This window comes from Carassius gibelio, chromosome B23, assembly GCF_023724105.1.
Source record: "Carassius gibelio isolate Cgi1373 ecotype wild population from Czech Republic chromosome B23, carGib1.2-hapl.c, whole genome shotgun sequence".
Classification (NCBI taxonomy): Eukaryota; Metazoa; Chordata; class Actinopteri; order Cypriniformes; family Cyprinidae; genus Carassius; species Carassius gibelio.
The window spans coordinates 28,904,671-28,917,236 of record NC_068418.1 but is presented as its reverse complement, the minus strand read 5'-3'; the positions used below and the strand labels follow the sequence as shown (position 1 = coordinate 28,917,236).

Here is a 12,566-nt window from a genome sequence, read left to right as displayed (position 1 = left end):
TCAGTAAGCAATTTTATAATTGTCCCTGTGAGCTTGTTCTTACCCTATGAAGTTCACAAGTGCCAAAATTGGAGAACCGCACTTTATGGCTGGATGAGTCGCCTCATCACTCTTTAAAAAAAAAGGGTGGAGAAAAAAAAACATCCTGAAAATAAGAGCCCAGAAAATAGAGCCATAAATAATACAGAGAGCAATGGGTTTTCCTTTAAATAAATACCGATCAGGTTTATGTTGAAAGACAATAGAAAACGTAGCCCAGATATGCAGTTTACAGTATTTATAGCTGTAATATCGCAGTGCCACCACCGTAATTTCATGCCCCAATGAGAATGGCAAGGTCACAGCAAATGCTTCGACTGAGCATCTGCTAATATGGTGACTCATAAACAGGCTCTGCGTGTATCAGGTGCACCAAATAATACAGTATAATGAAATACAGAATAGCTTTCCATTATTGTTCTTTTTTACGGTGTCGTCATTAGATGTAATTTATGTCTAAAAAAAAAAAAATCAGGTCGATCTGAAATGGAGGTCCGAGGGGTCATTCCACAAGTTTCGGAAACTGTTATAAAATTCATGTTTCCTTTCTGTGTCCTTTTCCTTTTATATGTAAAATTCACTCTTGTTCTCCTTCTTTTAAATCGGATCTCAAAGGTCTTTCATTTGTCGCCCTATTTTCTTTGTAATAAAGGCATCAGAGGAGACAAAACAGCTGAGTGAGTCCGAAAACCCGAAAGAAAAGCAAACGCGTTAATGAATTTGCATGCATCTTATTGGGATGCACGCCAGGCCCCTTTGTAGTTGCACGGGGGGTGCTACTTAAGAATTCAAATTACGACGTTACGAATATGTACATATTTGTTCATTAGATCCTCAGAAAATGACCCCCTCGTTTCTGAGGTGAACTCACGAAAACGTGAACTTCCTGAGAGCGTCTTTACGGCGAGGTGAGTGGGAGGAAATGAGAGGGGGGCCTCCAAGTCTCATTCAATAGTCTGCCACCATGCAGTCTGGTGTGGTCAGATGAATAGGGAGTCCAGGGACACATTATTGCTTATTGGACAGTACAGGCTGACTGCACCAGCTCAGCACATGGCCATGGCTGCTTCCTGGCACTTTGAATGCCATGCAAGACAGGATGACCAATATTTGCCTTAAATTATTCAACATTTTTTCAGGGTCATTTCAAACCCCACAGAACCTGCTCTCCTTTTAACTTTGACCTCAACTTAGAGGTTTCTGTAAGAGAGGTAAAATCAGCTACATGGGTGGTGGTATAAATTTTGTTAATGTCATTCTTGACAAATAAAGGAGGATATGGTTATATGTCGAGAAATCTGTGCCATAAAAGTATTTTATGCTCACCAAAAATACATAAAAAAATACAGAAACATTTTGTTAAAATTTAACCATTTTCTGTTTTATTGTATTATAATATATAATTTATTTCTGTGATGGCAAAGCTAAATTTTCTGCAGCCATTACTCCAGTCTTTAGTGTGACACGATCCTTCAGAAATCATTCTAATATGCCTTTTTTGTGATCAACTTTTTATATTATTTCAAATAAAAGCAAAAGAACACCATTAGAGCAAACAATCAAGGATGGAGGAATCACAGACATATTATAAATAATTCTACAGTCAAACAAAAAAAGCAAGAAATAAAAATAAGAAAAAAACAAAGAATAAAAAAAGTGTTAATAAAATACTAATATGCATATGATTTGATGATCAGTCATGTTTTATAAAGGCCACTAATTATTTTTCTTATGGATATAAACACATATGATTTGTCAATACAAATTCATTATTATTATTTTTTAACTCTGTACAACAAGCTTTTTTTTGCTATTTTTGCACTCTCCCCACTTTTTTCAGTGATTTTTATTCATCATTAACTTTTCTTTAAAAAAAGGTTACATTTTTACATGATTAATTGCTGTAATTAATCTCTCGCACAGAATATTTTACTGGAAATCCATGAAACTCAGCAATAAAATGGTGCGATAAACCATGCATCCCTACCTCTGCTGCGTTTGTGTGCTCCTGTATTGTTTTGCAGTGTTGTTAGTGTGGCTCTATGAAGTGTGACTGTGATTTCATACCCAGCAGACAGCAGACAGGGCTGAACAGGCTCAGACTCTGTTCTCTGCCAAGCTCCCAGCTCTCTCCGCTCTATTTAAGCACATGTGGCACTGGCATTTGCCACATTTATGATGTGTGTATTACAGCGCAAAAACAGCTTGCTGTCTGCTCTTTAAACAGCTCAATTTGGAGCAAAGCTCAGCCTTTTGGCTCTCTGGCAGGCAGCCGTGCCGTATGAAAGCATGTGGAATAGAGTAGCGCAATGCCCAAGGGGATATCTCCAGTAAACAGAGCAAGAGTGCGTGCGGGAGAGACTAAATACGCAATGACAGACGTGACACACTCCAGTCTACTGTGGACAAACAAAGGTCAGAGGGAGTGTGTGCGTGTTGCAGGATACAGTAGATTTATTAAATTGATATGTGTAACTTACAGTTTAATAGAAACTGGAGCCTTTTTAAACCATTGGCTCTAAATGGAGATGTTAAAGCATTTGGGTTTTATGTGCCAATTGTAGAGGAAGCCCATAATGTTTTCCCGCTTTTATGTCTTCATTAAATGTCAAAGCATAAGTACATTCGACTAACAGGCTTTTTCCGCCTCTGTCTTTCTTTTACCAGTATTTCTCTGGGCTCTTGTTGCCGTCTACTCCATCGCCGCTCTGTTTAGGCCTGCTTAGAGTCGTTCAATCAAGACAAGATGCAGACCAATGACTGCGTGCAGTGTTGGAAATAAACCAGCTTTTTATTCCACAAAAGGAAATATTAATATTAGATTTTTTTCCCCCCTCATTTTCCATCAGGGACCTCTATGCAATTTAATCACCACTAAAATCATTAAAAAAGATCTGAAGATTAAATTATATTGGCATTTGCAAAATTATGTAATACATTTACATTACAATGAAGAAATTAAAATAATGCATTTTATCTGTCTGGGGTTCCGCTGAGCTCTACCTGGGGAAATATAGCAGCAGGAAATGGACAGGCTGTGTTCTTGAGATCTGACGATCTGTAATGGAGAAGAGCTCAGAGCTTTGGACCTCCAGAGCTGCTTCTCCTGCTATATATCTGCTGCCTATAGTGCTATTAACCCAGTTTAGCGAGAGTTTTAATGTTTAGATCTATTTGCAGGTAGCAAAGGACAGTCAAGGAGACACTTCAACTTAATATCACCAGTTATTTCTGGAGTTTTCAGACACTTTTTTTATTCAATAGAATCGTGCCTTCAATCTCGTGAGGGACAAGGCACTGATTCTTGAGTCTTCAGAGGTGAAAGGTTACAAATCATTTTTGAACAATCTCTTCAGGTTTCTCCAACATTTTTACTTACAGTTGTCTCACTAATAAAGTGTTCACTCAGTATCAGTCAGCACCATCAGATACAAAAGTAATGTCTGGTATTTAATATGAATATTTATTAGCTAAGCTACTTCAAATGAGGATTTTTAAAAAAAAATACATAACTATTTCTTTACACCTTGTTTTAAGGAATAATAAGTGTCCACATATACTGTATATGCACTTTTACTTTATAAAATATATCAATTGCATAAGCATCTGTTGATGTGTTTAATGTCATACCACCCTCTCTCTCCATGAAGGTCTGACTGATGAGGAGGTCGACCTGGCCATCCAGCGGTCCGGTAGTACAGAGGAGCCGCTCACTGTAGCTGTTTCAGGGCCCACGTACATCGCTCACCCTGTTCCACTGGCCCCACACAGTGAGTATTACCACAGTTGCTTTTACTAGGATAGGGGGTCTACCCTATAACCCTTCTACTTGCCCACCCGCTGTATGTTTTTGCAGCCCATGTGCTCCTTAAACATGACTCTATAGTCTAGTCTAGTAGATTTTCTATACCAAATGGTGCGTGACTATATTAAATGAGTCCTCCATTCTCCCCTGTGCTCCCGTAATCTTGTTTAAACCTTCGCCCGTACATCAATTCAAAACAGGCCAACTGTGTGGAATACCTTGAAATATTGTGCTGATATTTTTATAAGCGTCCGAACATAACTATTATCTTAGACGAGTGGTTTTTAAAGGAAATGAGTGGCATGGAGCATCCCATTTGCGTAGCCATGTAATTAATTCTGGCACGGCCTTGCGATATGATGTCCGCGCTGTTACGACGATCTCTGGATGGTTGGCCCACCAAGGGCCTTTCTGCAGCCGGTATCTTTATTACCTCCGTGGGTTATGAGCTCCGGGCCGGCCGCTGATTTACCAATCCTGAATGAAGTTCGCATAATGCTTAACCTGTATGACAATGATTCCAGATGTATTCCACCCTCATTTATTGCCACCCTGTCCTTGACTCCCCGCCATCTCATGTTTTGTAATGAAAGCGATGTTGATGGGATGGCCATGTAGTTAGGCTTCAGCCCCACTAGAGTGGGGGGTTTTATATCAAAATGGCTGTGAGAGAATGGCATAATGAGGGGAGAGTGAGGAGATCTTCGCGGGGGTCAGGTTGGAAAGAGGGGGTCCCACTCTTTGATGTCCTTGTTATGGGGACGATGCGTCTGGACCCGCATCCATCTCTGTCGGAGTAATGGATACTCTGATCTCTATTTTCAAGCAGCAGAAGGACAGTAGGGCCTTTTCTGAACCCAATAAATTTGAACAGAGATTGGAAAAAAGGGGAATGGAGGCCATGCTCACACCTTAAGTGACCAAATAAAAAACAGGAGTGGAAAGTAGAGGTGGAGGGGCTACCCATGTGGAAGAAGGACCTCCGTTTGGACCTCGAGTTGAAGTAGGAGATTGGTCAGGGCCACCAGCTAAGCTCAAGGACTCTGAAATCACCCAAGCTGCCATCATGCGTGTCCTGCACGCCATGCTCCCGCAAGGACACTTAGGGTTAATGTGGTGTTTACCATTGATACAAAAAGCTATGTTGTCAGAAGTTCTTAAAATGGAAGTTTTTATTTTTGATGTACTTTCTGGTGTAGAATGTCACCTTCATCAAACAGGTTTGATCCTATAGTCCAGGACACACCAAGCACAACGGGCCGACGGCAAGTGACGGTCGCGCTAGTTTGTTCAATGTGTTCCACTCGTCGGCTCTCGTTGGGCTCACATCGGTGGCATTTTGCCCGATTCAACATGTTTAATCTGCGTCGGGGACGTTGGCAGTTCAGTTAGCGAACGAGTCAGTGCTGAGAATTAAAGCAAAAGTGATGAAAACAAGCATGTGAATGAAGGCGGTACAGACAGAAGCCTGTTTAAATGTTACATTACTTATATTCAAAATGGTATGCAAGCACTGCTTTGTTTACATTTCATTTATCTGCATTTATCTCGTATATCTTCTTTTTATTTTATTTTTTATTTATTTATTTTTTTTAAAGGGGCGGATTCCCCAATACAACAAAATGGACAACGTTTCAAGGGACATGGACAAATTTTTTTTAAAAATAAAAATATATTTATATTACCAAATGATCAATACACTCAAATTGAGTAATCTATTATTTAACAAAATATTAATAGGTTTTTTTTTATTCCATGATTTGACTATTCTACTATCATTCAAATTGACAGTGCATTGGACATAGCAAAATAACACGCATCCTCTTACACAAAACAAAAACAAAAAATTCTAGAAAATTTATCTAAAGAGCCAAGTAATGCTTTTTAATGAATATAATGACACAGCCTTTCATAGACATTTTTGTTATCATGGCAAATGAGTTATGTACAGGAAACCATAAGCAACCTGTGTGTGTTTATATACATCAATAATATATATTTGACAGCAGTCTAATATTCCCACTGTCATTCTTGTTAATCAAACAACAAGAGACGGGAAATATCTCACTGAATATACAGTACAGACAAAACGTTTGGACACACCTTTTCATACAAAGAGTTTTCTTTATTTTCATGACTATGAAAATTGTAGATTCACACTGAAGGCATCAAAACTATGAATTAACACTTGTGGAATTATATACATAACAAAAAAGTGTTCTTCAAAGTAGCCACCTTTTGCTTTGATTACTGCTTTGCACACTCTCGGCATTCTCTTGATGAGCTTCAAGAGGTAGTCACCTGAAATGGTCTTCCAACAGTCTTGAAGGAGTTCCCCGAGAGATGCTTAGCACTTGTTGGCCCTTTTGCCTTTTGTCTGCGGTCCAGCTCACCCCTAAACCATCTGGATTGGGTTCAGGTCTGGTGACCGTGGAGGCCAGGTCATCTGCAGCACCCCATCACTCTCCTTCTTGGTCAAATAGCCCTTGATGCCTTCAGTGTGACTCTACAATTTTCAAAGTCATGAAAATAGAGATATATGTATATGTATGTATGTATGTATATATATATGTGTGTGTGTGTGTGTGTATATATATATATATGTGTGTGTGTGTGTGTGTATGTATGTATGTATGTATATATATATATATATATATATATATATATATATATATATATATATATATATACACTGTGAAGAATATGCTATTTTTAAGCATTTGATTACTTTTTACAATGTAGCATTTTTATTTATTTGTTCTACTGTATTTTTTGTCCTGGACCTGTTGTTAGATTCCTATTTTTATTTAATGACTGACTGTTTACTTGTCTTCAGCGAGCTTTAATTTTTGTTTTGGTGTACTGACACTGGAGACAAGAATTATTAAATTTCTATGGTATCAAAAATTTAGATATCATCAATACCTTATTTAAAGCAAAAATAATAATGTTGTGATGTATATTGTTACTGTAAAATAAAATTTCTCGTACATGCATCATGATATAAGATTCTGGTCATATTGCCCACCCCTTATATTAATTATTTTGGAGTAATCTGTTCTCTTCTATATGACTACTTAAAATGAGGAAAACGTATCTAAAACTACTGAACGGTTTCCTTACATTTGTGTTAAAGATTAATAATGAGAGACAAAAAATATGCACTTTATACATGAAATTATAAACTTTTTTTTTAATATGTGCTTAATATATCTGTGTTTTCTACTATGCAATATTTTAATCAAGAACTAAAACATGGTGTGTAGGAGTAGTACAAGATTATTTAATACAAGAAAAAAAAATGATCTGGTCTAGTGATCTAGTGTAAAATCTGCTATTTTAAAAACTAATGGCAAATTGTGGGACATATTTTGTCCCATGTCTCAAGAATTAGTGTCATATTTTATTTGGTTCTCCCTAATAGACCTCTAATATAATAAATCAGATAAAAACTGCTTGTTCAGTTACGCATAAAAAAAAGAAAAAGTACTATTGCTTTGCTAGTCTATTAGAGAGCCTGTCTATTTGTATTCAGTGGAGCAGATTCAAACAAATTACAGTAACACACCTGTTCTGCAGACCTCGCTATGTTACAAAATGGAGCATTTTGTATCTGACATGTTGACCTGCCAGAGCCAGGCTTGCTTTAATTACTTCTCTGTTTGGTGTGCCGTTAAACATTTGCATGATAATTTCTACCTCCTTTCTGCTGGCTGAGCCTTGCCAGATTGCCTCAGCATGAATTGAAACGGCTGCTCTTGCTATCAGAAACTGGTTAAAGCCTAACTTAAACTAAAGTCTCGTGTCCAGGTTTAATATGCCAACTATAAGTAAGCCATTATTAAGTTGTCGCTTTGAAAAGGCACTTTTAGAGAGCATTGCTTGATTGTTTGAGGTTTCTGACCAGTCTGACACACTTTTTTTGTTTTCTGCCAGGTCAACTCTCTCTGAGAATGAGTGTGAGGGTTGAGTAGGGACTCTTTGATGTGGTCTTTCATTTCCTGATAGTACTCGTTCTTCTTTTGCGACATTCACACTCTATCTCACCGCTAGCGAGCACTTTTGCAAAGTCTGAGCAGAAACCGTACGAGTGATCTTTTAAACAATTCTCATTTCCATTTCTTTAAGATCACGATTACCCTTAACAGAGAGATTTTTCCCCTAAAATATTGTAAGCGGGAGTTTCCGTTGTGCGCAGTCATACTGTTTTACAGTAATGTGGTACGTACTTAATCTTAAAGTTCAGATCTAGTTTACACTTCCATGACTATGTGTAATCAGAACTAGCACTTTTTATCTTCCCTTTCCTTCTAGGAACAAGAGCACAAATTCATATAGATGTATTTAGACTAAAAACATTAGTCATTGTAGACGCATTTAAAAATAAAAATAAAATTAACAGTAGTTTGTCATGAACAAAAAAGCTGCAAAGGTGTAAAAGTACAGGGAGTATGTGTTGCAGTCCCAAGTCGAATAACATTTTTAAAGTCAGTAGTTTCTATTTTTTGTCTTGTGGAAATTTAGATTTATAATATTTGAAAATATTTTAATAAATATATTTAGATTTGTAATCAAATATTTAATATAAATATTTTTGTATAAAATATACGCTGCTTTAATTTTCAGTCTTTTCATAATATTCAATATGCATCTGGATAGATTTCAACCATAATCAGTAAAAAATCTGTGTTTTTTTTGTTTGTTTTTGACCAAACACTCACAGAGCATAAGATTCAAAATGTTTAATGTAAGTAAAATGTATTAAAACTTAGAAAAGTTGTTTTCACTAAATGAATATATATATATATATATATATATATATTTATATATATATATTTATATATATTTATATATATATATTTATATATATATATATATATATATATATATATATATATATATATATATATATATATATATATATATATATATGTATGTATGTATGTATGTATGTGATGATACAAACAAATCACTGAGCCATTGTTTTGAATTGATTCATTACAATGGACACTTTACACTGAATCACAGAAATGATCTGGGGTACCAGCAACATCTTAAGCAAAAGATTCGTGCAAGAATGATTTTATGATGGAATTGCACAAAAGGCTGCTTGTGTTTCAGAACAATTTCCAGACAATTGGAAATACTGTATTTCTGTACAACACAGTTTTGTTTAGTTCATGTCAAATTAAATATGGCATCTACCAGAAGGCCCACAACAGCTTTTCCCAGGCTTGGACTAATAGAGGAACTTGTTGTATTTGTGTGTGTCTCTCTGCAGGTCCCTCAGGTTACAGATGGAGAGACTACAGTGCCCTGGCTGTCGTCTTGGCAGGAATGGCCTTTGGCTTCTATCATCTTTACCGGGTATGTGTCTAAGTGCCACCAATAGCCTATTCCTCAAAACGTATTTATTATTCTAAGAACTCAAGCTTTTCCCAGCATTTCTACTTTTGTGTGTGTTTTCTACATTGATGTCGTGTAAATCACTGTGGTTACAGTCCAACGTCATCGGAATGAGCTCATCTCTACCCCTAGATCTATCTTTGTTTTCCTTTTCGGAAAAACCCAGAGGCAGTACTCTCACTGCTTTCCAGCACTATCACGACACGATTTTGTATGTGGGCACGGATGGGTGCGTGGGCCCTCAGGCCCCGTCAAGTAAGGGAGAGACCCCGTTTCTCTGTGACAGTAAACCCACACTGCCCACAGGAGCATGTGGACTACATTACTTTGTTTTATTAGAGAAAGAAAATGGACCAGTGGCCTTTAAGAGAGCATTTACAATGACATTGTATGGAACTCCCATGATGTCATGATTAGGAACGCATGTTTAGCTTCCTAAGCTTCCGTCTGCTCTCTGCTATTTCAGTCAGTCAGCACACACGCTCTTTCTCCAGTAGCACATATGTCTGCTCTTACTTGATGTAGTGAGCCAAACCCATGTCATTTTAACAGAAAAAGTCACATTTTCCTTTAAGTTTATCAATCCGAAACTGCAGCTTGTTCAGTATTTAAAGTGATGTTTTGAGAATGTGACTGCAACTCTCATTTCTAGCAATTTTCATTTTCACTCATTCTCATTACTGGTGCTTGCTCAGGGAGCCATTACTGTTGCTATTACTATTTTATTGTTACTAGCATTATCTGAACAAATCCCTAACTCTAGTTATTTATAGATTTGCTTAAATAATAATAGTAACATACACCAAGTATTAAACTTGCAGTTTACTAGCATATAACCCATGCTTGTGCTCAAATAAATATAATAATAAATAAACACTATTAGACAAGATTTTTAATGTTTTTTAAAGAATTATCGTCTGCTCACCCAGCCTGTATTTATTTGATTCGAAATAAAGCAAAAACAGTAATATTGTGAAATATTTTTACTCTTTAAAATAACTGCTTTCTATTTGAATATATATATATTTTTAGCATCATGATTCTAGTCACATGTTCCTTCAGAAATCATTGTAATATTCTGATTTGCTGCAAAAAAAAAAAAAAAAAATGTATATATACACACGCATTATATGTTGAAAACGTAAAGAAAGATTTTTTCGGGTTTCTTTAATGAATAGAAATTTTCAAAATAAAAACATTTATCTGAAAAAGAAATCTTTTGTAACATTATTCATATCTTTATCAGTTATTTGTATAACGTTACAAAAGCTTTTTTATTTCAGATAAATGCTGATCTTTGGATCTTTTTATTCATCAAAGAATCCTGAAAAAAAGTACTTAACTGTTTTAAATATTGATAAGAAGAAGAAGGAGAAGAAGAAATGTTTCTTGAATAGCAAGTCAGTATATTATCATGATTTCTGAAGAATAATGTGACACTTAAGACTGGAGTAATGATGCTGAAAATGTAACTTTGTTCACAGGAATAAATTACATTTGAAAATATATTAAAATAGAATGAAGTTATTTTAAATAGTAAAAATATTTTTACAATATTACTGCTTTTGATGTATTTTGGATCAAATAAATGCAGGCTTTGTGAACAGAGGGACTTAAAAAAAACAAGGAAAATTTTATTGTTCAAAAACTTTTGGCTGGTAGTGTAAATATAAATATAATAAATAATGATTTTTTTTTATTATTCAGCACAGACAAATTAGATTGATCAAAAGTGATAGTGAAGACTTCGATGTTATTACAAAAAAAGAAGAAAGAAAAGAAAATGCATTGTTCTTTAGAACTTTCTATTATTTAAAGGAACACTCCACTATTTTTGAAAATAGTCTAATTTTCCAACTCCCCTAGAGTTCAACAGTTGAGTTTTACCGTTTTCGAATCTATTTAGCCAAACTTTGCATTTGATGGTAGCACTTTTTGCTTAGCTTAGCATAAATTAGTGAATCTGATTAGACTGTTAGCATCTCACTCAAAAATGACCAAAGAGTTTGTATATTTTCCTATTTAAAACATGACACTTCTGTAGTTACATTATGTACAGATACTACACTTGATCTTAGCCAAAAGGCCGAGAAGCGATAACCACAAATGATATGGCTAGGAACTATACTCTCATTCCAGTGTAATATTCAAGGATCTTTGCTATCAGCCTAGAAAATCGCAACTTTTCATTTTACGTTGGTGTTGGTACATGATGTAACTACAGAAGAGTCAAGTTCTAAATGGGAAAAATATCAAAACTCTTTAGTCATTTATGAGCAAGATGCTAATGATCTAATCAGATTCAATGATCTATGCTTAGCTAAACTAAAAGTGCTACCGTCAGGCCTGGAGATCAGCTGAATGGATTCGAAAATGGTAAAACTTTGGTGTTTCTTTCAAAGAAAACTAGGAAAAAATGTATCAGTTTCCAGAAAAATGTTAAACAGCACAGCTGTTTGAGATAATAAGAAATGTTTCCAGATCACCAAATCTGCATTTTAGAATGATTTCTGAGGCATTTTCTGAAACTGAAGACTGGAGTAATAGCTTCTGAAAAATCAACTGTACTTGCACAGGAATAAATTACATTTTAAATATATTGAAATAAAAAAGTTGTTTATTTACTTTATTTACTTTGGTGTGGGTTGTTTAACTAGAAATGTGCATGCAACATACATTAAACAACTCGAAACACTTTAGCAACCAAGTAGTGATGTTCGCAATAATCTTAGCATTATTAAATAGTTTTTTGTGCAGGCAAGGAAATGCAAAACCACAACTCTGTAACTCTCTTGCTCGCTCGTTGTCTCTCACTCACTCACACTCAAACAGTTGGTGGTTCTCCAGTCTGTTCGGAGGATCTGTGCCCGTGGCTGGAGGTGCTGTTCCCTGGAGCGAGAGCTCTCACTGCTGTCATGTCAGAGGAACGGCTCACCGGTGCCACCATATGCCCTGGCCTCCTCCTCCACTTTATTTATGCTATAGAGCACATTGTAAACAGCGCTCACAGCAGCTCTCTTATTAACTACCCTGGTGTTGACACTCATTCTGATTTTTTCAACTTAAAAGTGTTTATTACTTATGCTGGTGTCAACAACGGTTGCGCCGCTGTGAAAACCTGTTAAGGCCAACTGTTTTCCAGACGGAGAGCCTGCACACGCACATAACGCTTTACAGCACCCAGCTATTCACCAAATGCCATGTTAATTTCCCCGTCTATGTGCTGTTTGTTTGTCTGGGGAAAAGAATCGACGTGTGTGTTTGGAAATAAAACAGCGATGGCTTGGGAACCGGCAGCTAGTGGAAGCGTAAGCCG

At 36.2% G+C, this 12,566-nt stretch overlaps 1 protein-coding gene and 1 pseudogene across 3 annotated transcripts in view; one reads left to right on the top strand and one right to left on the bottom strand.

Moving 5' to 3' along the window:
• The window catches only part of LOC128011555 (peroxisomal membrane protein PEX14-like), a 93,385-nt gene that overhangs the window by 64,417 nt on the left and 16,402 nt on the right, over positions 1–12,566 (top strand). For 2 of the 3 annotated variants that reach the window (XM_052594082.1, XM_052594081.1), the window contains exons 4-5: positions 3,690–3,809; positions 9,126–9,211. In XM_052594082.1, coding sequence (XP_052450042.1) covers positions 3,690–3,809; positions 9,126–9,211 — 206 coding nt within the window. The remainder of the gene's footprint in view (positions 1–3,689; positions 3,810–9,125; positions 9,212–12,566) is intronic. The other variant, XM_052594083.1, reaches the window with a different exon arrangement.
• LOC128012695 (uncharacterized) lies at positions 11,200–11,348 on the bottom strand (annotated as a pseudogene).